The sequence below is a fragment of the Podarcis tiliguerta genome (genome assembly GCF_965153285.1).
Source record: "Podarcis tiliguerta genome assembly, chromosome: 8".
NCBI lineage: Eukaryota > Metazoa > Chordata > Lepidosauria > Squamata > Lacertidae > Podarcis > Podarcis tiliguerta.
The window spans coordinates 14,961,193-14,986,565 of NC_139541.1; the positions used below are offsets into that span (position 1 = coordinate 14,961,193).

Consider the following 25,373-nt stretch of genomic DNA (forward strand, 5'->3'; position numbering starts at 1 on the left):
TTAGGTGGTAGTGTGCATTTATTAGTAAAAATAGCTTATTTAGAAAAAATAATATTAAATTAAAATTCATATTTTTTTTAAAAAATCATATTCACATTAGGGGTAATTGCTTGCAAAGATGTGGGTCATCAGGCAAAAACTGCATATGAGTAAAGTGTCCATTAGGAGAAATCTGCACTGAAATGCTGGTGAATTTTCATCAGGACTTTAAGCAAACAAAACACCTTCACTTACTGATGCAGAAATGAAATGAACTTAAGACAGGAAAAATGAGAAAGGGCCAGAATCGTCCATTCCTAATGGGAGACACAGCGTCATCTGAGTGCTTGACACAGCACAACAGTGGGGTTAGGGGGCTGGGCCAAATGTGACCGCTTCTTGGGTTTCTTGTTCATAAGCTTCATCAGTAAGTGTCTACAATGCACAACACACCCAGCCCCCAGTTTCACATGTTACTTTATTACGGAGCAATTTGATGTAATGCAGAAACACACCAGAGCGCTGTAGCCAATGCTGGCCCTACTCAGAGTAGACCCACTGAAATGAATGCCCATAGCTAACTTATTTATTGATCACAAGACTTGTCTCCTGCTTGATTGTAACGAAACCTCAAAGCGGTTTACAAACTTAGGTTCCTTGATTATAGTGGGTCAACTTGAATTAGCACTGGATTCAACCCAGAGTTTCCCAAGATAACACAAACTGAACAATGCAGATTTTCCTTTGGGGCTGCTTTGAACAGTCTGTATTCCTAACACAGAATGTACTCCACAGACGGTATCACTTTGTCCTTTCTGTCGTATGGTTGTACTTATTTTCCCTTTCTCCTTATTGAAAAATAATAAAATATTTATTTTGATAAAGACTCGTGGGTTGGTACATGCAGAAACGCTTCTGGAGTTGAGAGCTGGGAGGTGAGGAGGAAAGAAGGGAATGTCATGATCCACCATACCTTTTTTCTTGAGGAAAGATCTTCTGGTTGCAAGTGGACTTTGGCGGACTCGAGGGTTCTGCAGAAACTTCACCGCTGTTGCAATCTGTGGCAGGAGGGAAGAGAAAAAGAGAAAACGCTTTTTAAAGTTAGGGCAAGCTGAACAGAGAAATTGCCTTTGAAGTGGGATGAAATATTACAGATAACCTGGAATCCCTATGGTTGTACTCTTGAGTCCTACTCAGAGCAGATTTATAGAAATAAATGGACATGACTAACTTAGGTCCATTGACTGCAGTGGGCCTACTTTGAGGAGGACACACCACCATTTTGTTCCTTCCAGAAGCTGTTGGTTGGGCACAACAGTTGTACAATATTCCATTTTGTATAATTTGTGTCTTTTAAAATACTTAGTGAAGCCATGATATTGCTTTACTTGCGTTCTAACATTGCCCTGTTTGCACATCACACAAAACCATGGCTTTAAAGCAAACCATGGTTTCATGTGAACGAGCAGCATGTTGGGGCACACTGCTCCCAGGGGGTCACCACAGCCCATGTTACTGGCTTGGGAGCCTTCTTTTCCTGGAAGCACACTCCCCTCCTGACAGGAATGAGACCCAGGTATTCTGTATTCCAACAGCTTCTACCTCCCCGGGCTCAGACCCAGCCCTCCAGTTAACCTCTGTCTGTATACCTTCCCCAGACATTCAACCTGATCTTCCTATCTAAGCTGTGGGGCTCCTTCCTCTTGCTGTGGTCTCCTCAGAGAGGATGCTCAACTCAAATCAGAACCAATTCTCCCTCAAACTATCCTATTCCCTATCTCAAATCAAGCCCTATCTCTCAAACTAAACCCTCTCTCACTCCAGCTCTTCCCCATCTCTATTCTTATCCAGTCCAGCTTCCTGTTCCTACAGCGGCAAACCAGATGCCCATTACAGAAAGTCCACAAGCAGGACCTTGAACAATAGCTTAATGAAGTGATGGGGAAACCTTAAGCTGGGGGTGGTGCCCTCTAGGCTTCACTGTTTGGCCCTTGAGATTGTTTTCAGACCATGCCCCTTCCCAGGCCACACCCCTCACTGGCCCTGCTCCAAGCTCCCCCCCACTTGAGTGTTTTTGCTGTGCTGGTATGTGTTCCTGAACTGTGCCAACGCCTCTTGTTTGCCCGGACAGAGGACAGAGAAGGTTGTGTGGAGAAGTTATACCGTTGTACAGAACTAAAATTTACACTTGTCCCGCCCACTTTTTGCCTCTGGGCCTGCCAGCCACTTGCATCCGCCCCCAGAAGCTTGCCCATAAGGGAATGTGGCTCTCAGAATGAAAGCCCATCCCTCCCCTCCCCCTGGTTTAAAGTGGTACATGACCCAGGCATGTATAACTCAGTGGTTTTCAACCAGTGTGCCATGGCGCCCTGGGGTGCCTTGAATGGTGGTCACTGGCCTCTGCCCCTCTTTCCTTCCCTCTCTCCTCTGATGCCCTTGTGTCTCTGCCTCCCAAAGGCTTGCACAGCTATTTGTTGCAGCAGCCCTGGCTATAAGCTCCACAGGTGAATGGGGCCTCTGGGGCTAGCCAGGGGGTGCTGGTTGCCAGGAGCTGAGGTGGCCTCGGAATAAGAAAGCAAGTGGGCGAGGGAGCCCAGCCACCCAGTCCTCCAGCTTTTGGGAATGGACAGACAAGTGCCAGGCCCCTGTGGGGCAGTGTGAGGAGGCACCTCTGTTTGCAGGGAGGGTGCAGCTCAGAGACCAGGGGCGGCAGCAGCAGCTACCCGGAGGACTCCCAAGGAGAGGGGAGAGGAGAGGAGGCTGAGGGAACACTCCACAGGGGAGGGCGTTCTAAAAAGGGTGAGAGGCTGCCAGCTCTGCAGGCAAGGGGTGACATAGCTGGGCTCCTGAGCCTCACAGGGGTGCCTCTGAATGTCAAGGGAGCCGTGGACTCAGAAAGGTTGAAAACCTCTGGTTTAACTGACTGTTTGGAAGGGCTCATTGGAAACAGGCACCAGTAATGGGAGGAAGTTCCACAGGGTCAATGCTGCCATGCTAAATGCCTGCTTCCAACATTGTACAGAAAGGACCTCCTGACGAGATGGCATCTGCAGGGAAGCCCCTCCTGCGGAGAGCACTGATCGGGTGGGTTTATAAGGGGAGAGAGTCGATCGAGCGCCTGCCTTTCACCTGGTTTTCAAATATACATCACAGGTCAGAGAGCAGAGTTTCTGATGGGTTCTAATGGCCCTTTCGAAATAATCTTGGTGCATTCCATCAATGTTGGATGTGTGTGCGTGTGCGTTATATATATACTCAGAGTCGCAAAGTGATTTCATGCTCTTTATTCAGCTCATAGTGGTGAGGAGGAATGAATGAAAGTCCCCTCAAAGTATCTGCTTTATATACATTATTTACACAATGGGCTGCACATGATTGGCTAATTCTGGAATTCTACTGTAAGCCAATCAGGTTGTGGATTCACTTATATCTGGAGCATGATTGGGTGGTTCCTGCCAACCAATCAGACTGCTGCATTGTTCTAGGACCAATCAGACTGATGCATTCTGAATCCTATTGTTCTAGGACCAATCAGACTGCTGCGATTTGGATCCTATTGTTCTAGGACCAATCAGACTGCTGCAGTTTGGATCCTATTCAACTCAGTACATAACACCCCTCCCCTCTAAGTTCCAGTCCTGCCCGGGAGGTCACATTCATAGTCCTCGAGGTACGCCGGCGGCCTACGTGTGCGTTGCGGCCTGTGGTGTTCCCTGGTCCGGGGTTCAGGTCCTGGCTCGTGTTCCAAGGATGCTGGCTGTGATGGGCCTGTTTGGTCTGGCGCAACCGGCTCGCTCAGTCGTGGTTCTGGTTCCGGTGTCCTTTCGGCCTCGCGGGTCCTCTCTGTATTTACTGATTCTGCCTCTCCTGCTGGCCCCTCCTGCTCTATGGGCCTCACTGCTGCTCTGTTCCCTTGGGACTCCTCTGACCTTTCCTCCTCCTGGTTTTCTCCTGGGAATCGTCGCCGTATCTGGTCGCAGTGGCGGCGCCAGCATTGCCCCCCATCCGTTAGTTACTCTGTTCCAGTAACAAGAAGCCGAAAGCACCAGCCTGAAGATGACGAGTGAGACCTCGTCGAAACGTCGCCTAGACACCCCAACTTTTACACGGGAAGACACCCGAGGACACCAAAACCTGCATATATATATATATATATATATACTTCCCCACCACCACCCCTTTTAAACTGCATCTCTTATTTCTTTAAATACATTAATCAGAGTAGTGTAGGCAAAACGGATCCATCGGACAATGCAATAAACATGAATTATCATCTATCCAACATGCATAATGGCTTAAAAAAACATAATAGCAGGTGTAGTTTAAATGATTAGTTATTACACCTGCGGTGGGTCTGATTCAATTGGGGAAAATCATCTTTAATAGGTTAAAAGGTTTAGATCACCCGGCTTCCCCCTTAAAGTGGCTGTAGAGAGGGTATGATGGAGTGCGCTGTCATTACTAATTCATTTAAGAAAAGCAAGGGGGGATACAGTAAAGAACAGCATAAATGAGCCAATCCAATTTAGACAGCAGGTAAAGGCAGCGAAACACCTTTTTAAAAAGCATGATAAATGAATTTGGGAGGGAGATGAAATTCACATTTTTTTCCTCATTATTTTTTTAACGGGAAATTTGACCACCTCCCGGCATAGTTTGAGGGAAAGGGGAGGGGGTGTGGGAGGAGAAGGAAACCTCACTTTTTAAAGTTTAGCACTCCGTCGTTCCAAATCATAAAATAATACAGAGCCCACCCACCTTTTCCCCCCAGCGCATAAAGTGCCACTTTGATCTTGTTTACGCCCCTCTTGATCTGCCTCACTGGAAATGCCGGCGATAGGGAAATTGCACATTTAAACGGCGCGGGTATCGCTGTGCCAGATGCAGGAAGGATAAACAGCACAAATTAATAACCTGGGGGTTGGCGGAGGTAGGGGGGAAATGTGCTGAACATGAAAGATGTCCGAGTAAGCAGACGCAGAGACGTGCCAACTTATCAAAAGCTACTTTGCCTTTATATTAATCACCTGTACCCTTTTTGAAACGCTTTCGACAAGAGTTCACTCTCTCCGCTGCCGGGGAATGAGCAACGGTGCCTGCCAAAATGGTTTTAAGGACCTAATGTCCTTACGTGGGGATCCAGGGCACAGTCCTTCAATGGCTGCGCTTGTTTCTCTCTGGTCAGGGACAGAGGGTGGCGCTTGGGGGGGAATTGTCATCGCGCCACTCCTGGGTGTGTGGAGTACCTCAGGGTGCGATACTCTCCCCGATGCTTTTCAACATCTTTATGCGCCCCCTCGCCCAGCTTGTCCGGAGTTTTGGGCTGGGTTGCCATCAGTATGCTGATGACACCCAACTCTATCTGTCGATGGATGGCCTGCAAGACACAGCTGTTCCACCAGGCCTTTGGCCAGGGCACAGCCTGACTCCCTCCCTCGGCAATCTTTGCAGAGCTCTGGCCCAATGGTTGCCAGTTGCTTGAATTAATTAATTTTATAATGAATGTTTTTTGTGCTGTACTTTTGTACTGTTTTATTGTTGTTAGCCGCCCTGAGCCCAGCTTCGGCTGGGGAGGGCGGGATATAAATAATTTATTATTATTATTATTATTATTATTATTATTATTATTATTATTATTATCATCATCATAACTTAAGAAGTGTCCTGCAGGATCAGGTCAAAGCCCCATCAAGCCCATCGTCTGGTTCTTGTGGTGGTCAGCCCAGTTGGGAGAAGTCAGAAAAGCAGGACAAGAGCAGAACAGTGACTGACTTCTAGATAGGTTGTGCAGGGTTATTAGGCACCGTACAAAAATAAAAACAGGCCCTTGCTGTAAGGCATTAAGATCTTACAGGTTGCATATAAGAGCCCAGCTGGATCAGACCTTCTGGGTGCAGAGCAAGTGCTCAGCTACCAAGTTACATTCACAGGTTAAGTGGCTGAAATGAGAATGTGCAGGCCTAGACGGGTGTCTGGTTTGATTCACTCTGCAAGGAAAGAGAATTGGTTTTGCGCAGAAAAGTTCCTTGCTTCAAACCCCAGCATCTCCAGGCAGGGTTGGGAATGCCCTCTGCCTGAAATTCCAGAGTGCTGCTGCCAGGTAAGTCTGAGATCAGTGGACCAACACTCTTTGAGTTGGTAAAAGGCTTGTCCTTGGTTGAAGCTCATGATTAGTGGGAAGAGAGCTTCATCATGAGTCCCGGTTCAAACAACACGCTAAGTCACACCTTGGTTTTACTCAGCACAGTGGTGAAAATGTAAGGTCAACCTGCTGGATCAGGGCAACCACAGCCCCCATTCAGCCTAGCATCCTCTTCTCATTGTGGCCCACCAGATCCCTGTGCGAAGCCTGCTGGCTGGGCATGCACAACAGTACTGCAAATCCCAATTCACACACAAAAATTCTTCCAAGAGTGTTCTGACGAACTGCTAGTTTTTCCAAGCAAGAAGTGTAACCTCTGTTCCAAGAAACTAACCAAACCACCTCTGCTAGAGGAAATCGACAGGAACAGTACTCTTCCCAGTGTGTCTTTGGCCACACACACACACACACACACACACACGGGTTTTTCGCATTAGTATTTTTTAAAGTGGTAGATACACTGCGACGGAGGAAGACGCAACGGGCAAAAATCTACTTTTCAATAAAGCCATTCTATCAAAAAATGAAATCGCTCCATTAACGAGAGCTAAATTATTTAAAGGGCCTCCTCCATCATCTGTCTCATCTATTTGCTAAAGGTCTATTGATTGAAAATGACATTACAAAATTATAGCTAAGAAAGAAAGATTCTCTCCCTCCCTTCCCTCTCTCTCTCTCTCTCACACACACACATCTTTGCGAAAGATATCTGCAAAGTTGCTACCTACAGCTTCAGCTAGTGTTATGTAATATCTCTAATTCCTCGGCACAATCATCAAGTTTCTAGGCATCTGGAAAACTGGGGACTTTGGGCTGTGTGTGTGCAGTGACAGCTGAGGTAGAGTCAAAGGTGGTTAGTCTCTCTCAGCAGAGCCAATGGAGTGGCCCTGCTTCCCTCCCTCTGTTCTGTAGCCTGATGGAAACCTGTGCTCTTGTCCAGCAGAGATCTGAAGGCATGCCTCCCCAGTCCAATAAATTATTATTATTATTATTATTATTATTATTATTATTATTATTATTAAATACCCCACCCATCTGGCTGGGTTTCCCCAGCCACTCTGGGCGGCTTCCAACAAAACACTAAAATGCAATAACTTATTAAACATTCAAAGCTTCCCTAAACAGGGCTGCCTTCAGATGTCTTCTAAAAGTTTGGTAGTTATTTTTCTCTTTGACATCTGGTGGGAGGGCGTTCCACAGGGCGGGTGCCACTACCAAGAAGGCCCTCTGCCTGGTTCCCTGTAACTTGGCTTCTTGCAGCGAGGGAACCGCCAGAAGGCCCTCAGCGCTGGACCTCAGTGTCCAAAGCAAGTCCTTCCTCCACTCCATTCCACTGGCACTTAAGATTATCCCATAAGGGACATGTGGGCAACACTGGTACTGGACATACTCAGTTCTTTGTGGTATTTGTGCAAAAACCTAGATTCTCAGAACTGTAGAGTTGGAAAGGACCCCGAGGGTCATCTAGTCCAACCCGCTGCAATGCAGGAATCTCAACGCACAGTTTCCCCCATCCAATTTGAAACCATACCAGACCCTGCTTAGCTTTGCAAATGTGCTAGCAGTTTTGCTGCCATAGCACTAGGCGTATTGTATTAAAGATATAGCAATGTTTAACTGAAGATGAAACTTGTCGTCACCAAGTCTGGCCACTGTGATTCATCCACTGTAACCTCAAGGCCAGACTGCTGTAATGTGCTCTCCGTGGGGCACAAAAATACTGAGCTAGATGGCTGGCCAGCAGCTTCTCGTTTCCTATGAAACCTGTTTCTTTTGCAATTTGCAACCCCCTCCCAATGCTCACTAGGGCGGCCTGTCACCAGCCTCTCAACCTCAACCTACCTCACAGGGTTGTTGTGGAGGTAAAAAGAGTTCAATCCCCAATGGCAGCGCCAGGCAGGGCTGGAGGGGATGCCTGCCTAAAACCTGCCAGTCAGTGTAGACAGTATTGAGCTAGGTGGACCACAATCTGATTTGGTAAAAGGCAGCTTCCTCTGTTTTAAGGAAAGCAGTAGGGCATCTGCTTTGCCTGAAGGAGGTCTGTAACCAAGAAGAGCCACTGCCAGCCAGGGTTAGACAATACTGATCTACGTGGACCAATGGTCCTTCAAACCTTGCAAGAAAGCTCTTGGTTGTTTGAACATATCCGTATGCATTTCAGGAAAATGCACATTTTAAAAACGTATTTAGATGCATTTTTTTTCCTCGTTTGGATTTCTCCTTCTTAAACGCAGAACAAATATGGAGGAATGGTGGGTGACCATCTGCGAAAGCGGAGCTGGTTGGAAACAGACAGACTCACCCATTTCTGTGTAAAACAGGCATCTGGCCCAAAATCAGACTCTTTGCTTCTTAAGCCTGGCATTAGGACGAAGGAAGAGGACGGTCCCCCAACCCACCCACCCCTTTAGAGCAGGGGAGAAAGAAAGTGCTGTGTTTTAAGTAAAAGGCAGTGGGGGGGGGTGGAAGGGAGAAGGAACATCCGTACTCTTGTCAGGACCAGCTTGACAAATACGGTCATCAGTGGCACACGGAAGTAGTTGCAAAGCAGCTGTTAATCAGGGAAACACATCGCAGAACGCTGATGCCAGCACTCGTGAAAAAATGCAAGAGGCTAATTATGAAGCTATATATCTCGCTAAGGAGGCACCATTCCTGGAGATTCCAGATCAAGCTTTCAAAGAGTGAGGATCTTGGGCTGGGTGTGCATTTTACACACACACAAAAAGCCTTCCTGATAACCCCGAAAGCTCGCCTCATAGGAATCTGCCTTCTTCCTTTAGTCAAGATTGCTGGTACATTCACCTCTACACTGACTGCCAGCAGTTGAACTGAGGAACAAAGCCAATGCTCTTACCACTGAGCAGCACCCTTCCCATAAAACTTGGGAACGTGGTAAGCTGCCTTATACTGAGCCGGACCATGGCCCACCTAGCTCAGTGCTGTCTACACTAACTGGCAGCAGCTCTTGATGGTTTTACGCAGGAGTCTGTTCCAGCCGTATCTGGAGATGCTGAAGCTGGGATCTTCAGCATGCAAAGCAGATCTATGGCTCTCTCCTTCTTCCCAAGAAAGCACCTCTTGGGACTCAAACCTATGCTGCTAAAGCAGTTCCTTAATCCCTCAACCACACAATTCCCCATTTCAGTGCCCCCGGTGGTAACTATTTTTTATTTTTTATTTGAAACCAAGGAGATTGGTGTATGGCAATCTCTTCCTAACTGAAGCGAACTTTCCATAAAGCACGGTTGCTACTATCGTTCTATGCGAATGGTGCGTTGCTCTTGTTGCCTGGTATTAGCTCAGGCTTGCTTAAATCCCCGCCCGAGTTGCCAACTAAGATGTCAGCGTGCCAGATAGCGCCAGGTGTTCTACTTTTGAAACAAAAACCTAAGGATTGCCCAGCTGGCTCTGTCCTACTCTGCAACCTCTCTAGACGAAGCATGATGGCTCAATCACTCGGATGTGCGCAACTAGCAATTGTGCAATTGCCACACAACTGCCTGTTGCACGGTTGCAACAAGTCATTCCTTTAGTGTGGCAGAACCCACACCTTGGAACTCTGCTTATTGAAATCACACTGACACCATCACTGTACACTTCTTCTTCTTTACACCTGCACAATCTGTTTGGGCAGGCCTATAAAGAAACATGATTTGATTACATCTGTGTGGTTTTTTTTAAAAAAAAAAATCCATCAGAGGTTTTATTGCGTTTAGATGCTTTTAACAGTTTTTAGGTGTTTTAAATAATTATTATTATTATTTGGGGGGTTTTGTTTTGTTTTAACTACAGGAGTATTTTAAGTCCTGGGCTCCTTTGGGAGGAAAAGCAGGGTATAAATTTAATAAAGAAATAAGCAGATAGGCTAAAGTGTGTTCCTGGGCTGTGCCAGTTCTGCCAGGGACAGGATGGGAGAGGAAACATATGTGATTAAAGGCTCCCCCACAATAAAAGAAAAAACCCTATGCATGAAAGTCAAGAAGGGAGCCAGGGTAGAGTCCTTCTCCTCAACATAATGCCTTTCTACATGCAAAGGCCTTTCCCCCCATACGCTGCCATATTCAATCATGTGATGTCCCACCTGAAATCTAAGCCGTACAGTCCAGGAAGAAAGACCACTATCTCATCTGCTGCATGGCCATCGCAGGGCCTTATATAAAGCATTAAATCAGAGGAAGCTGATGTACTGCCTCTCCAGAAGTTGTCAAGACTACAACTCCCATCATCCCTGACTGTTGGGAGGGCATCAGGATGGCTACTCCCAATATAAATCAAAGGTTGCTCTAAGTTCCCATCTTCACTATATGTTTAAAGCAGTTTCATACCGCTTTAAACAGCCATAGCTGAAGTCTGCTAAGGGTACTGAGAGTTGTTGTTTTTGTTGCTTGGGTTTATTACATTTCTACACCGTCCTTCATCTGATGATCACAAGGCGGCTTACAATATAAAATCACAAAATGCATGTCATAATAACAAGCAAAAATAATGACCAACCCACTTTTGAGATTGAAATAGTATTCATAGAACTGTAGAGTTGGAAGAAACTGTACAGGAATCTTTCACCTAGCCTTGGGCTCGAACTCACAACCCTGAGATTCAGGGTCTCATGCTGTACCGACTGAGCTTAATATCACAGGTGGAATTTGAAAATAAATCTGCTTGTTTTTACCATATTAAATGTTTAATTAAAGGTAAAGGTAAAGCATGACTAAGCCGCTTCTGGAAAACCAGAGCAGCACATGGAAACACTGTTTACCTTCCCGCTGGAGTGGTACCTATTTATCTACTTGCACTTTGACGTGCTTTCGAACTGCTAGGTTGGCAGGAGCAGGGACCGAGGAATGGGAGCTCACTCCGTTGCGGGGATTCGAATTGCCGACCTTCTGACCCGCAAGTCCTAGGCTCTGTGGTTTAACCCACAGCGCCACCATATTCCCCTCACGGAGCTACAATTCCCAGAGTTCCCTAGGAAGAGCGACTGACTGCTAAACCCTGTGGGAATTTTAGTTCTGGGAAAAGCCTTGAAGCTCACTGGGTGACCTTAGGCTGGTCACTCTCTCACTCGCAGGCTAACCTACCTCACAGGGTTGTTGTGAGGATAAAAGGGGAGGGATTGAATGGGACTGCATTCCCTGACCTTCTTGGAAGAATGAGGTGTGTTTTTTTTTAAAAAAGAAGCCAAATTAAATCAATGGGGCCAATTTTAAATTGGGGGAGGGGCTAAACATTAAGAGTGCGTATATATTTTTAAAAACTGTTCTCTTGTAGCTGCAACAAGGAAGAAGACAGAAGAGATGTTCTGTGCTTCTAACACTGTGGTATATTTTGTTTACCAACCTTCGGGGGACTTGAGTTAGCTTGCACTTCCTTCCATATTTCAAAAATACAGAGGGTCCAGGCAATATGTACATTTATTTAAACTTAATGGATTAATCGCTCAATTAATCAGTCGGAAGGCAGATGACTAATCAAGTAAATAATCTCCAATTGGTTTGTTAAATAGCCCCACTAATAGCCACGGCCCTTCATATTATCATCTCCTAAAGCTTTAAAAAGCTATTTATGCATCCTGCGGCATCCTGCAGCCATGAGTATCATTGATTAATTAGGTGTTGCCTGAAATGCTAGCCATTTCTACGGATCTTCTCCTCAAGCCCCCTGCCCTATCAGTTTTAGCAAATGACTCTGGTGGATAGCATTCTGAGCGGACAGCAAGTTGTTTTTCTCCCTGCTAGCAAATCCATCTATCCCAGCTTCCTGGTTCCAACAGAGGACAGCCCAATTGGGCAAGAAGGCATATATACCTTGCCCTCCTGTTTGCCTTCAACCTGTGATATCTGAACACAGAGGCTCCCAATCCTAACAGGTTCTTGTATTAACTTACAAGATCCTAAACAACTCCGAGTCCAGGATACTTTGATGACTGGTTGGTTGGTTGGTTGGTTGGTTACTTGCCCGATCACTGAGCTCTTTGTGGGGAGTCACTGCTAATAGTTCCCCCATGGCTTGGATGCAGGGCTCATATCCACCAGGAACCTTGTGTTCAGTATTGGGGACCCAATTTAATGGCACTCACTTTCAGCTGAGGTCAGACAGGCCCCATCTCGCTGTCAAACTTCCTGTGCCTCCTGAAGACTTATTTGTTCCAGAAGGCTTTTTAATGGATCCTTAATTTTATAGATGGACGCGGGTGGCGCTGTGGGTAAAACCTCAGCGCCTAGGACTTGCCTGTTGCATGGTCGGCGGTTCGAATCCCCGCGGCGGGGTGCGCTCCCGTCGTTCGGTCCCAGCACCTGCCAACCTAGCAGTTCGAAAGCACCTCCGGGTGCAAGTAGATAAATAGGTACCGCTTTATAGCGGGAAGGTAAACGGCGTTCCGTGTGCTGCGCTGGCTCGCCAGATGCAGCTTGTCACACTGGCCACGTGACCCGGAAGTGTCTGCGGACAGCGCTGGCTCCCGGCCTATAGAGTGAGATGAGCGCACAACCCTAGAGTCTGGCAAGACTGGCCCGTACGGGCAGGCATACCTTTACCTTTACTTTTAATTTTATAGATCTAAAACTCTCTTTTTTTGTACGCTGTTTAGAGGCGGCAGTAATTAAGTGGTTATATAAATTGTCAAAATTAATAATAATAATAATAATAATAATAATAATAATAAATTACATTTTTATCCCATAGCTCAAGATGGTGTGCATGGCTCTCCCCGTCTTTATTTTATCCTCACAACAACCCTGTGAAGTAAGAAGTTGAAGTCCAATGACATCTGGATGGCCACTGTTTTTCCCATCCCCCTCCTATTATATTTATTTATATTTATATTTTACCTGCCCTCCTCAGAGCTCAAGATGGTGTACATAATTCACCGCCTCCCCATTTTATCCTCACAACAACCCTGTGAGGTAGGCTAGGCTGAAAGATCACTCAGTCAGCTTCATGGCTGAGTGGGGATTCGAATCACACTACACTGGCTTTCTGCTACACATAAACCAAACACAATTATCAGCAGAGATGGTCTTTAGTAAACCTGTTATTGGCCTTTAAATGTGGGTGGAGTGTTTCGGAACACAGCAATTTGCATGCTTACACAGAAGTAAGCTCACTGATTTCAATGGGAACCGTGCATTAGGACTGCAGCCTTGGTTGTCTATTATTGTACAAAGAGTGTCTCAAATACGGAGAGGGTTGTTTTGCCCCAGGCTAAGCAGAGGGAAGCCTTTCAGATGATCCCAGCTTCAAAGTAAATGAGTTTGCAGGACTTAGCAATCGCATCAATTTTCCTGAAAACGTTTAAAAACATTTTAAAGAATTCAATATGCTAAATGGAAAGCCAGGTTGAACCCAAAACGGTCCTCATGTTTATGGGAAAACTTATCAGAATTAGAGCAGGCGGGATGGGAGACAAAAAAATCTTTTTATAGAAAAGTGATCTTTTAACACATTTTGGATTAAAACGGTTGAGGGTATCATCCCAATCCAGTTATTGGGAACTTTGTGAAACTGAATAGCAGGGGCTTAGTGGAATATGGTGTTATAAAGTCATGTATTCATATTAATGCATTGTATAATTACAATGCTAGTCCTACCCAGGACAGACCCATAGAAATTAATGAACTTGTCACTCATGCCCACTATTTGCAATAGGTCTATGCAGAGTAGGGCACTGGATACAGCCCTAAGGGTTGTAATTGACTAACTTTTACTGAGAATGGACCCACTGAGATTGGTGGCTATGGCTAACTTAGACCTATTAATTTCAGTGGGTCTACTCTGAGCAAACATTAGCTGAATACAGCTTTATGCAGTTAATTAGTATTTTCAGAAAGATTTCTAATAATTTAGAACATTTGCAATGAGGATATAAGAACAATACGTGGATTTACTGTTGCAGCATATGGATTATTTTTGCATATAGATTTGTGAATTGTGTGTGTGTGTGTGTGTGAGCATGTGCACACACACACACACACACACACACACTAGTACTCATCTCACAATAAAAGTGTTGTGGGTGCCAGCCTAGAAAAGCTGCCATCATCATCATCATCATCATTATTATACTGTCCTTTATCAAAAGACCTCAGGGCGGTTCACAAGATAAAAATACAAAAAAGAAGCACAAATAAATATTCAAAACAAAAGCAACGAAACAATACCCCACCAAAAAAAACCACATTTACAAGGCTGTAGAATATTAATCAGCCAAAGGGACCTGATTGAAGAGGAACACTATTTTTAGATAAATATTTGACACACAAAACTAAGTTGTACTCAGAGCAGACCAGCTAAAATCAATGGATCTAAGACAGTCATGTCCATTCCTTTCAATGGACTAGCACTACATATAATGCAACGCAGACAGAAAAAGGAATCCTGTTTTATCTTAAAGACTATCATATATACATTCTTTGGTGGGCTAGATCCTGTACCCTGGACCCTGGACCAACCTTTAAATGTGACAGGTTACGGAAATGTACTAAGATGAGAGGGGAGGAATAAAGAAAGACTCTAGTCTTCCCAGGGATAGGCAAGACAGCCGGATCCCCAGTTCATAATCTCCATCCCTGGGAGGAATAACCTTGGGAAGGAATGAGATTCAGGGGAGCATTGCTCAAGCGAAGAGCTGGTGCTCCCCCTAGCCACCGCCGTGGGGAAGTGTGCCCTCTTGTCACCTGCCGGTGGAAAGAGAGAGAGAGAGAGAGAGGTGGAAAAAACGCAGCCCAAATTAAGTGTTTTCACTCGGTGGAAATGAAATGTTTTGCAAGATGAAACAGAAATAAAATTGTGGTTTTAGGTAATTACTAGTTGGCATTTACATATCACAGGTTGGTTCAACACCTATTCATTTTCCTCTTTTATTTTCAATTTTTTAAAATTGCTCATTAAAACCTAGCATATGACAGGGACAAGGGAGAGAAGGGAGAGGGTGTATTGGGGGAGGGATTATTCTCCTTTTCGTATGCGGTTTTTATTATTTTATTATTATAAAGTACTACAAAAATCCCCAGATCTTCTTTAAATACAGTTTATCTCTAATGATCACAGGCAGGCACCACTTAAAGGCTGTGATCCTGCAACAGGCATTTTACCTGGGAGCAAACCCCCTTTAAAATTCAGTGGGACTGAGTTAGACAGAGGTACGATTGAGCTGCTGAAGGTTCCCTGGGATTGTGCCACAAGGTGAGGGGGTGAGGGGCTGTGGTGGCAATGCCCTCCCCTCTCACAGCTACACTCAGTTAAGATTAAGAGGGGTGAAATGTAAGCTGTCACTCTCACCCTGCAAAATCTGGATCTTATTCTGGGACCAAGCCAGCTTCTGCAGCCTACTGCCTAGCAGTGAGTGAATAATAATAATAATAATAATAATAATAATAATAATAATAATAATACAATTTTCCTGCCCGCTTCTCCAAAGCAGTAAAAGATATAAACTACAATGCTGACCCATTAGGTGAGGGGGAAATAAAATCCCAGCAGCAGCAGCAGTATAAAACCTCTTCTCAAAAATAAGCCAGAGCACACTTCTGAGTTCAGCAGGGCTCTTCATCAGGCTGAATGTTCAGAAGGAACGCAGGAGCAAAGGAACTCCATGACTCAGAATCACCATAAACCTTCAGCCTTTAAATAAAGAAAAAAGCAAAAAAAAAAGCACATCTAGCTGTCAGTCAGCTGACATTACCCAATGGCCGAGTGCCATCAGCTAATGGTTGGGGTTCAATTCTGCTCAGTTTGACTACACACGCCAGTTTCCTCCCTGCAGAAAGCAGGATTTAACACGCATATGCACGGTCCATTAGTTGATGAGTGGAGGGTTAAATCCTGTTCTGCAGTTGCCCCCGCCTCCCCATCCCTGTGAGTCAACTTGGACAGGTGGGTGGTCCTGCCAGTCACCTGTTGTCAGTATGACAGCAAATGATTGAGAGGGGGGTGGTCCTGCCCCCTGTCGAAGCTGGCCCGCAGGGTGGGAGGAAGAAAAGATCTGAGGCCCACAGCTCAAAGAGATTCCACACCCCTGAGAGAGGGGGAATTTTCCGCTACTAGTATGTGCTGAAGTCAATTATTATTTTGAATGCTCCCTCCAAAACGCTCCTTGCATTATGTAATCAGGTATATTAGAAAGCTGGTTTTCCATGAAGGGGTTTCTCCTGATCTGCTGCTAGCTTTCCTATAGGTCAGATGTTTCTAAACAGATTTGTTTGTTTAAAAAACTCTACACCTCGCTTTTCCCATGTGTCCTAATGAAAGGATAAAACATATGATAAAAAACATTTGAAACATGGATTAACTGAGCATTAAATAAGAAAAAAGAGAAGCAGGAGCAATCCTCCACTTGCAGCGGGAAGTGGTACAGTCCTGTCTGCAACCTTCAGGACTCTACCACCTCAGTTCACTGCACGCACAACAGATCGGCCCTAACTCTGTAGGGTTCCGCGATTGGAGCGCCATTCCCTCACTCCAATACAGCAACACACAGCAACAGACCAGTCTCTCATAAGAGGCTGTTCGCTGCCCTCTGTGCGAGTCGCAGCTCTTATCTGCTTCCCCCAGAGCAGTTCTGGTAAAAGTGAACTGGTTTGGCTCCCATTAGAAGTAATTTACCTACTCCATAGCCCCTTCCTTGTACAACACTACACATGTTTACTCAGAAGGAAGTCCCACTGAGCAAAATGGGGCGTCTTTAGGCTGCAATCCTCTATGCATTTAACTAGAAGCCCCCACTGAAAGCAAGAGGGGTCCCTTCTGAGTAAACCTGTTGGACGCTTATCACAGCTCCCTCCCTCCCCATACTTCACAAGTCTTTATTTAAAACAAATGCAGAGTGTTTCATTGCTCCAGTTTGCATGTTTTATACTTGTTTGTTTTCTTCTTTAAACTGTTATCCTGCTGCGCTTCAGGGCATAAAACATCCCCGAGAGAAGATGACATGATATAGACTAATATATTTTAAGGTCTATTGTGTAAATATGTATTTAGGGAATTCTAAAGCAGGGCATTATTGACCCAAGTCTCTCTTAAAACACTTTGATATATATTTAAATACGTGGAGGGCGGTGGGTGGCGGGGAGAGAGTCCCTCCTTGAACAACAGCAAGGAAAAAAACTTTGCAGAGTAGCCACATTTCAAAAGTGAAATATCTTCCAGCCATCTTCAGATTTTATAGGCCCAGGGTGGAACATAAGAGATTGATTATCAAAATCTTTCCTTAAAGAACAAAAAGGTTCTTTGGGGGGAAGGCAGGGAATGAAGTTGCTGCGGAAGGTGGGGTTACTTAAGCTGCCCTGAACCCATTAAAAGCAGCAAAGGTGGACTCTCCCTAACCCCTCAAAAAATGCTATGCAGCCTATACCTGCAGACAGGAACCAAACAGAAGAGCACTCCTCTCACGGTTTCTGGCAAGTAGCACACTGAAGCATTGCTACCTCTAACCAGGGAGGCAAAGCATAACTTTCGCGGCTAGTAGCTACCGATGACTGCCTTCTCCTCCACAAATTTGTCCAATCCTCTTTCAAAGCCCCCCAAGTCAGTGGCCACTGCCGCCTCTTGCAGAAGTGAGTTCCACAGTTTAACTAGAAGAACGCAAGAGTCCAGCTATACCTGGAGAGGACTCGGCCCTCGCTCTAACATGGCACGTTAAGGGCAACCGAGCCCAGCCTGTGCCCACGCATGCAGCCTTCTCTCTGCCTGCCCAGGCCGGCTCCAAAACGAGGCAAGGTAGGATGAGTAACGGGCTTGTAGGGCTGTCGGCCGCGCTGTAAATATTCCATGAATGAATGGACTCCTTCAGCCTCCCGCGAGGGCCATCCGGCATCTTTTATGGCCATTACGTTCAACTATTTTTTTAAAAACCAAAGACCTGTCATGATAACCTGACCAGGGAGGGAGAGAAAGGGCTCCATCAAATCGCAGCAAACCAGACTCTCGGGGAGGCGGGGAGCGCAAGCTTATTCTCCAGCACCCATAAAAGATCACACTGTCCACAGTCAAATTCAGGTGTTCTGAAGCAGCACAGGCGCAGGCTCAAAGCCCTGTTGACCCTTGCTCCCCAGGCAGAGATCTCGGTCTGAAACAGTTCATTCCCAAAATGATGCATCACGGAATACGAGGGAGGGGCATTAGCGTGGTGCATGTAAAGATTGCTGCACACCCAAGATCCTTGCAAATTCAGGAGAGTGTTGGGTGATTCATTTGGGGTTGGGTGGAGGGCAGGTTAGCCCCCGCAGTCTACGCATACACAAGAGAATGAGGATTTGGGAATGCGAACAAGGTTAGAGAATTTGGGTGGATGGAGCAAAGCACTGAAAAAAGCGTGCTAATAACAAACCACTCCTTGCATGAAGAAACATAGGGAAAACATAGGAAGCTGTCTTATACCATTAGTCTGTCTAGGCCAGTGATGTCTACACAGACTGGCAGCAGCACTCCTGAGATTCAGACAAGAGCTACTTAAGGATGCCAGGGAGTGAACCTGGGACCATCCATGTGCAGAGTAAAGGCTCTACCACTGAGATACTTTTCACCTAGAAAGCTAGCACATCAGGGAGAAAGGTCACATGGTCCATTACCTCATTCTCCGTGGACGGACTTGGCCTATTTCTGCTTGCCTTCCGCACAGACAAGGGTCAACCTCTCTGGGCCTAAAGCAGAGATGCTGCAGCGTTATCCGTGCTCGGGGGAGACTGCCTGTTGCGCTTCTGCACGAGTCCCTGCTCTGATACTGTCTTCTTTCAATCAGTTGCTTCTGGGGCCAGATAATTCTGCATCTCTGTATCAGGCAAGGCTGGGTCATCCACAGCAGGGTGATCTGTCCTTGGAGAAATCTACCTGCAGCACCACTACATGACACCAGGCTCTGAATTTGTTTCCTTCCAGACAGAAGGCGCTTTCAGATCATCAGGTGACCCACATAGAAAAACAGGTTGAAGGTTGCTTTGTGGACTGGTGGATCTTACGCTTACACACAAGCTCCAAATATAAAGCGTTCCTTGCCTCTAGCATCACAAATTTGGGAAACCGGTTTCAACAAAAGGGATTGAGGCCCTTGCAAAACAAGAGAGAGAGAGAGAGCAGGACTTGCATGCAAAGCACTATTTTGTGTGTGTGTGTGTTTGTGTGTGTTTTTCATTTTCCCCAAACCTTGAAGCAGTCAGCACATGTCAAGCATTATTACAATTACACTTTTTACCTACTAAAAAATTAATAACCAATTATCTTCTTCAGGGAGGGAGGGAGGCCGGCAGGTCCTTTACCTACGCAAGAAGCACTGCGAGGCACCAGCAGATTAAAGACACGCGTCATATATTTACAGAGGACTGCTACCTGGGTACAATGATTCAGCTCATACAGAAGTGTTTGGATGTAAAACAAACAAACAAACAAAACCAAAACCAAAAGAACAATGCAGATTATTCTGTTAGCGAAGACAAGAACAGTCCTTCTGTTTGGGGCTGGCAGGCAACTTCCTTCCAAATTTATCAAGACAAGATTCTAGTCCTTAGGCTTCTATTAAAGTTTTCCATCCAGGTACACAAGCTGTATCCAATGATAGTCCTACTCAGAGGACACCCACTGAAAAGAATGGGCATGACTAACTTCAGTTCATTCATTTCAGTGGGTCGACTCAGAGTTGGACGCAGGTCCAAGGTCTGCTTGAAGTCAAATACAGTGGTACCTCGGGTTACATACGCTTCAGGTTACATACTCCGGTAACCCAGAAATAGTACCTCAGGTTAAGAACTTTGCTTCAGGATGAGAACAAAAATTGTGCTCTAGCGGTGCAGCAGCAGCAGGAGGCCCCATTAGCCAAAGTGGTGCTTCAGGTCAAGAACAGTTTCAGGTTAAAAACGGACCTCCGGAACGAAATAAGTACTTAACCCGAGGTACCACTGTATCAGAATTTGGAAGGAGAAATTGTGTTGGCAGAAAGGCCAGCAAAAGTATTTGTGTAGGAGCAGTAATGTATGGGTGGAGCTCACTGTAGCCCCACCCAGATCTCATAACAAGCCCCACCCATACCACAAGCAGGTGATGTGCCACACCCATATTTCATAAAACACCCCACCCAGAAAGGAAGGCACCGCCCACAGTCCATAATAAAGCCCGCCCACAGTACAAAAAGGACCACCTTACCCCATATTTGCCCACTCAGCCACTCTGGAGTTTGGAACTGGCACAGTTACAGGTGCCACATAATACTTGTTCGGCACTCGTAAGAAAGTAATGTTTTAGTGTGGCAGAACCCTAGACTTTGGAACTCCCTGCCTATTGACACTACTAAGTGTACTCTTTTCGGTGCCTGCTAAAAACATTTTTGTTTAGGCAACCCTATCCAGACGTGTATAATGCTGACATGTGTTTTGAACTGGTTTTTAGCTTATCCTTGATTTTAATTTTTTTTTGAAGTTTTCAGGTTGCTGCTTTTAACTCCCCGCCCCCCCCCCCGTTGATAATTCAACCGGTTTATTCTTTTCTGTAAACCGCTTCGGAGGTGTGCAGTCCCCCACCACCACCCTTATTCCCAAAGTCAACCCTTCGCCCCAAACGAGGCACCATCCTTTCATTTGGACACCAGTTCTCTATTGGGTCCAGAAGCACCATCGTTAAAAGGTTTTCTGATTTTCCTTCTCTCTCCCTTCTTCTCCTTTTTGCATTTCTTCTAAAACGGCCCCCACACCGCAGTATTCTCATCTATCCCACCCCATCAATGGTAACCCAATTTGAATGCCTCCAAGCCCTGTCTGGAGGGCTTGCTGGAGAAATCAACGCTTTTTATCTTAAGGATTATGGATCGCTGCTTGGCTGAGTACCCATTTTTGCAAATATATATATATTTATTATTATTATAATTGCAATGGAGGATCTGATGCATTTCACTCTTCCGACCTCCCAATATGAAATCTCACATTTGGTGGTGGGGCTGGTTACCTCCTGGCCTTACTTTCCTGCAGGAAAATCTCCCCCCCCCCCCAAACCCACTGCCTGGTTCGTTCTCTCTCTCTCTCTCTCTCTCTCTCTCTCTCTCTCTCTCTGCCTGGCCTTGTCCAACTCTTTTTAAGCCATGCAAAGATTTATTAACATTTACAGTAAAAACAAATAAAATAAAATAAATGCTGAAGTAAGAAACGCGGTGAGGTAAGGGCTGCAAGCTGCTAGCACCATTTATCTGCGGAAATCCAATTAGCACTCGAGTGCCAAAGATACCTGGAAAAGCGCTCCCAATCGAATCAAAAAATGATACAAAAACATTAACCTGATGGGCTTAAAAAGTCCACATTTAAAACATTTAAAGTAATAAAGGCCCTTTTATTGAGTCTTTTCTATATTTCATTACGGTCCAAATTGACCAAATGCACTTTCCCAAGGCTGAGGTTTTGTTTTTAGATTTTTATTCATTTATTTTTTGAAAAAAACCCAAGCCTCTTAAATCGAATGCTTTTTTTGCAAGGGGGGGGGCTGTCCTCCCTTGCTAGGTTTTCATGCTCAAGCAAAAACAGCATTTTCATTGTTGTAATCTTTAAAAAGGAAAGGAAAGTAAATATAACAGAAATAGGAATTTCTAACAAGGAGAGTGAAAGCATAGAATCAAAAAATTGTAGGGTTGGAAGGGATCCCCGGGAGGGAGGTGTCATCCAGTCCAACCCCCTGCAAATAACTGAAGTAGCAGAGTATAAGAAATTTATTTTCGGTTCCCATTATTATTACTAGCTTATTTATTTAATGAAATGCATCCACTGCTGGATTGCCAAATAAATAAAAAAAGATCCTCAAAGTCATTTGCAAAAATAACAAAACAATAAAATTATGGGTAAAAACAGTTAAAACATCCAAAAAATAAAATCCGCAATAAATTAAAAGCAGGTGAAACCACACATCAGCATTATACATATCTCCATATCCAGGTAGGCTTGAAAAAACAAAAATGTTTTTAATGAAAAAGAGTACAGTGATGGCACCTGCCTAATGTCAATAGTTGGGAGACCTCCAACTAACACGTACCATCAGCACAAAGATTTCCTGCTTGCACAGTGGGTCTTTCCCCCACGTCCTCGTCAACTCTGCTATGGATGGTTTGGGAAACCCTTAGAACAGATTGTCTGGCCCAAGCCTGGTTTAAAGATAAGGGTCCATAAATAAGGAGCCCAGGACCCCTGAAGCTCCGAGCCAACCTGGTCAGCAGAAGAAGCAGGCACACAAGTCTTGCCCATGATGGCAAGAGGCATCATATTCTATCGGAATTATAGGAATGTAGCCAACTGAGGGCCCAGCCACAGTACACATTTAAAGTGGAATCAAACCACTTTTAGCATGGCTTCCCCCAAACACTCCTGGGTGATGGGAATGGTAGCTTTGTGAGGGGTGAACTACAGCTCCCGGGATCCTTTGGTGGAAGTCATGTGCTTTAAGTGGTTGCGACCTTGGAAGAGACACTTTGCCTTCTGTGCTCTCTTGCTCACAAACAGCCACAGAGCAAACAGAATGCCTCTTCTAGCATCATCTTAGAAGGAAGATCCTCCATTTCTCCCTCTCCCTTGCACACACACAGAGAAGTTGGTCTACTAGTACACAGAAGAGGCACTCTGCCTGCTCTCACTCTCTCTCACAAGCACACAGGAAAATGCATCTTTTAGCTTAATACTAAAAGAGGCATCATCTACTTCTGCTTCATTGACTATGCAAAAGCCTTTGACTGGGTCGACCACAGCAAACTATGGCAAGTTCTTAAAGAAATGGGAGTGCCTGATCACCTCATCTGTCTCCTGAGAAATCTCTATGTGGGACAAGAAGCTACAGTTAGAACTGGATATGGAACAACTGATTGGTTCAAAATTGGGAAAGGAGTACGGCAAGGCTGTATATTGTCTCCCTGCTTATTTAACTTATATGCAGAATTCATCATGCGAAAGGCTGGGCTGGATGAATCCCTAGCCGGAATTAAGATCACCGGAAGAAATATCAGCAACCTCAGATATGCAGATGACACAACCTTGATGGCAGAAAGTGAGGAGGAATTAAAGAACCTTTTAATGAGGGTGAAAGAGGAGAGCGCAAAATATGGTCTGAAGCTCAACATCAAAAAAACGAAGATCATGGCCACTGGGCCCATCACCTCCTGGCAAACAGAAGGGGAAGAAATGGAGGCAGTGAGAGATTTTACTTTCTTGGGCTCCATGATCACTGCAGATAGTGACAGCAGTCACGAAATTAAGAGACGCCTGCTCCTTGGGAGAAAGGCGATGGCAAACCTAGACAACATCTTAAAAAGCAGAGACATCACCTTGCCAACAAAGGTCCGTACAGTAAAAGCCATGGTTTTCCCAGTAGTGATGTATGGAAGTGAGAGCTGGACCATAAAGAAGGCTGATCGCCGAAGAATTGATGCTTTTGAATTATGGTGCTGGAGGAGACTCTTGAGAGTCCCATGGACTGCAAGAAGATCAAACCTATCCATTCTTAAGGAAATCAGCCCTGAGTGCTCACTGGAAGGACAGATCGTGAAGCTGAGGCTCCAATACTTTGGCCACCTCATGAGAAGAGAAGACTCCCTGGAAAAGACCCTGATGCTGGGAAAGATGGAGGGCACAAGGAGAAGGGGACGACAGAGGACGAGATGGTTGGATAGTGTTCTCAAAGCTACAAACATGAGTCTGACCAAACTGCGGGAGGCAGTGTAAGGCAGGAGTGCCTGGCGTGCTCTGGTCCATGGGGTCACGAAGAGTCGGACATGACTAAACGACTAAACAACAACAAAAGAGGAATTCTCACACACACCCCAGAACGCCTTTTTTTAGCCATACCTTACCTTAAAGGTAGGGACGCGGGTGGTGCTGTGGGTAAAAGCCTCAGCGCCTAGGGCTTGCCGATCGAAAGGTCAGCGGTTCGAATCCCCGCGGCGGGATGTGCTCCCGTTGCTCGGTCCCAGCACCTGCCAACCTAGCAGTTCGAAAGCACCCCCGGGTGCAAGTAGATAAATAGGGACCGCTTTATAGCGGGAAGGTAAACAGCGTTTCCGTGTGCTGCGCTGGCTCGCCAGATGCAGCTTTGTCACGCTGGCCACGTGACCCGGAAGTTTCTCCGGACAGCACTGGCCCTTGGCATCGAGTGAGATGGGCGCACAACCCTAGAGTCTGTCAAGACTGGCCCGTACGGGCAGGGGTACCTTTACCTTTACCTTACCTTAAAGGTGACATGCATGGGGTGTTGGGGGAAGGTAGTACCTCTGGTGGGGGAAACATCATGCCCCTTCTAGAGTAGTTTGTCCACCTTTGGTCCCCACCCTGCACTCTGCTCTCACCTGCGGCTCCTAGAAGCTGTCAACATGAGACAGCATCCACACCCTGGGAAATGGCTTCGACAGGCTGGCTACGCCAGGTGACGGTAGCTGATAGGTCTCAAACCCTATGTGACTTAGGGACTTCCCCTGCATGTGAAGATAGGCTTTGATGGATTGAGCAGATGAGACCAACAGTGGGTCCAATGGTTAAGGCGGTTTTCTGCACATGCTGTAGATCAGGGGTGTCCAAACTTTTTCCAAAGAGGGCCAGATTTTATGAAGTGAACATGCGTGAGGGCCAACCAAAGTTGTTGTGTTGTGTTTTGCTTTTTTTTTTTTTTAAATTTAACACCAGGACATATACTGCCACTGGGGCCGGATTGAATCAACTAAAGGGCCAGGTTAGGCCCCCAAAACGGACTTTGGACATGTCTGCTGTAGACAGAAGTGAAGGGCAGGTGAGGCTCGTCAAAACAGGAAGGTAGCACATGTAGGAGAAGGAAAACTCTGACCCTAAACCTCCGCTGCCTTGAGGGATATCTTTGGGAGGAGAAAAGGCTAAGGACGAAATCCTACACACAGACTCAGAATGGAGCCCCTAAAACGGTTGGATAGCAGTTTGGACAAGAGGGGGCTCTTGTTGTCTGGGCAGCACAGGACTTCCATACAAACTACCCAGGCTTGCACCCCGGGAAATTCACTTTGGTCTGCTAATGCAGCAGCTTGACTTCACACCCACCCACACCCGAGGTTCACTCCACTGTCTTTCAAGACAGATGGATGCCAGCAACAAAGAGGTGGCAATCCTTCTGCGCCCCCCCCCCCCAGCACACAGAAGACAGAATGCATCTTTTAGCCTAATCTAAGAGGCGGCATTCCCTTTTTCCTCATGTAAAGGAGATGCCTCTTCTCAAGGGTAGCTTCCCAGCTATCATTTTTGCATTAAAAGAAACATTTTTAAAAATGCTGCCTTGCTAATGT

The 25,373-nt window shown here is 45.8% G+C and overlaps 1 protein-coding gene across 1 annotated transcript in view; it reads right to left on the reverse strand.

Annotated features, from left to right (window-relative positions):
- PEX14 (peroxisomal biogenesis factor 14) overlaps positions 1-25,373 on the reverse strand; it is a 118,480-nt gene that overhangs the window by 57,725 nt on the left and 35,382 nt on the right. Inside the window, exon 3 of the mRNA XM_083454148.1 lies at positions 953-1,037. Coding sequence (XP_083310274.1) covers positions 953-1,037 — 85 coding nt within the window. The remainder of the gene's footprint in view (positions 1-952; positions 1,038-25,373) is intronic.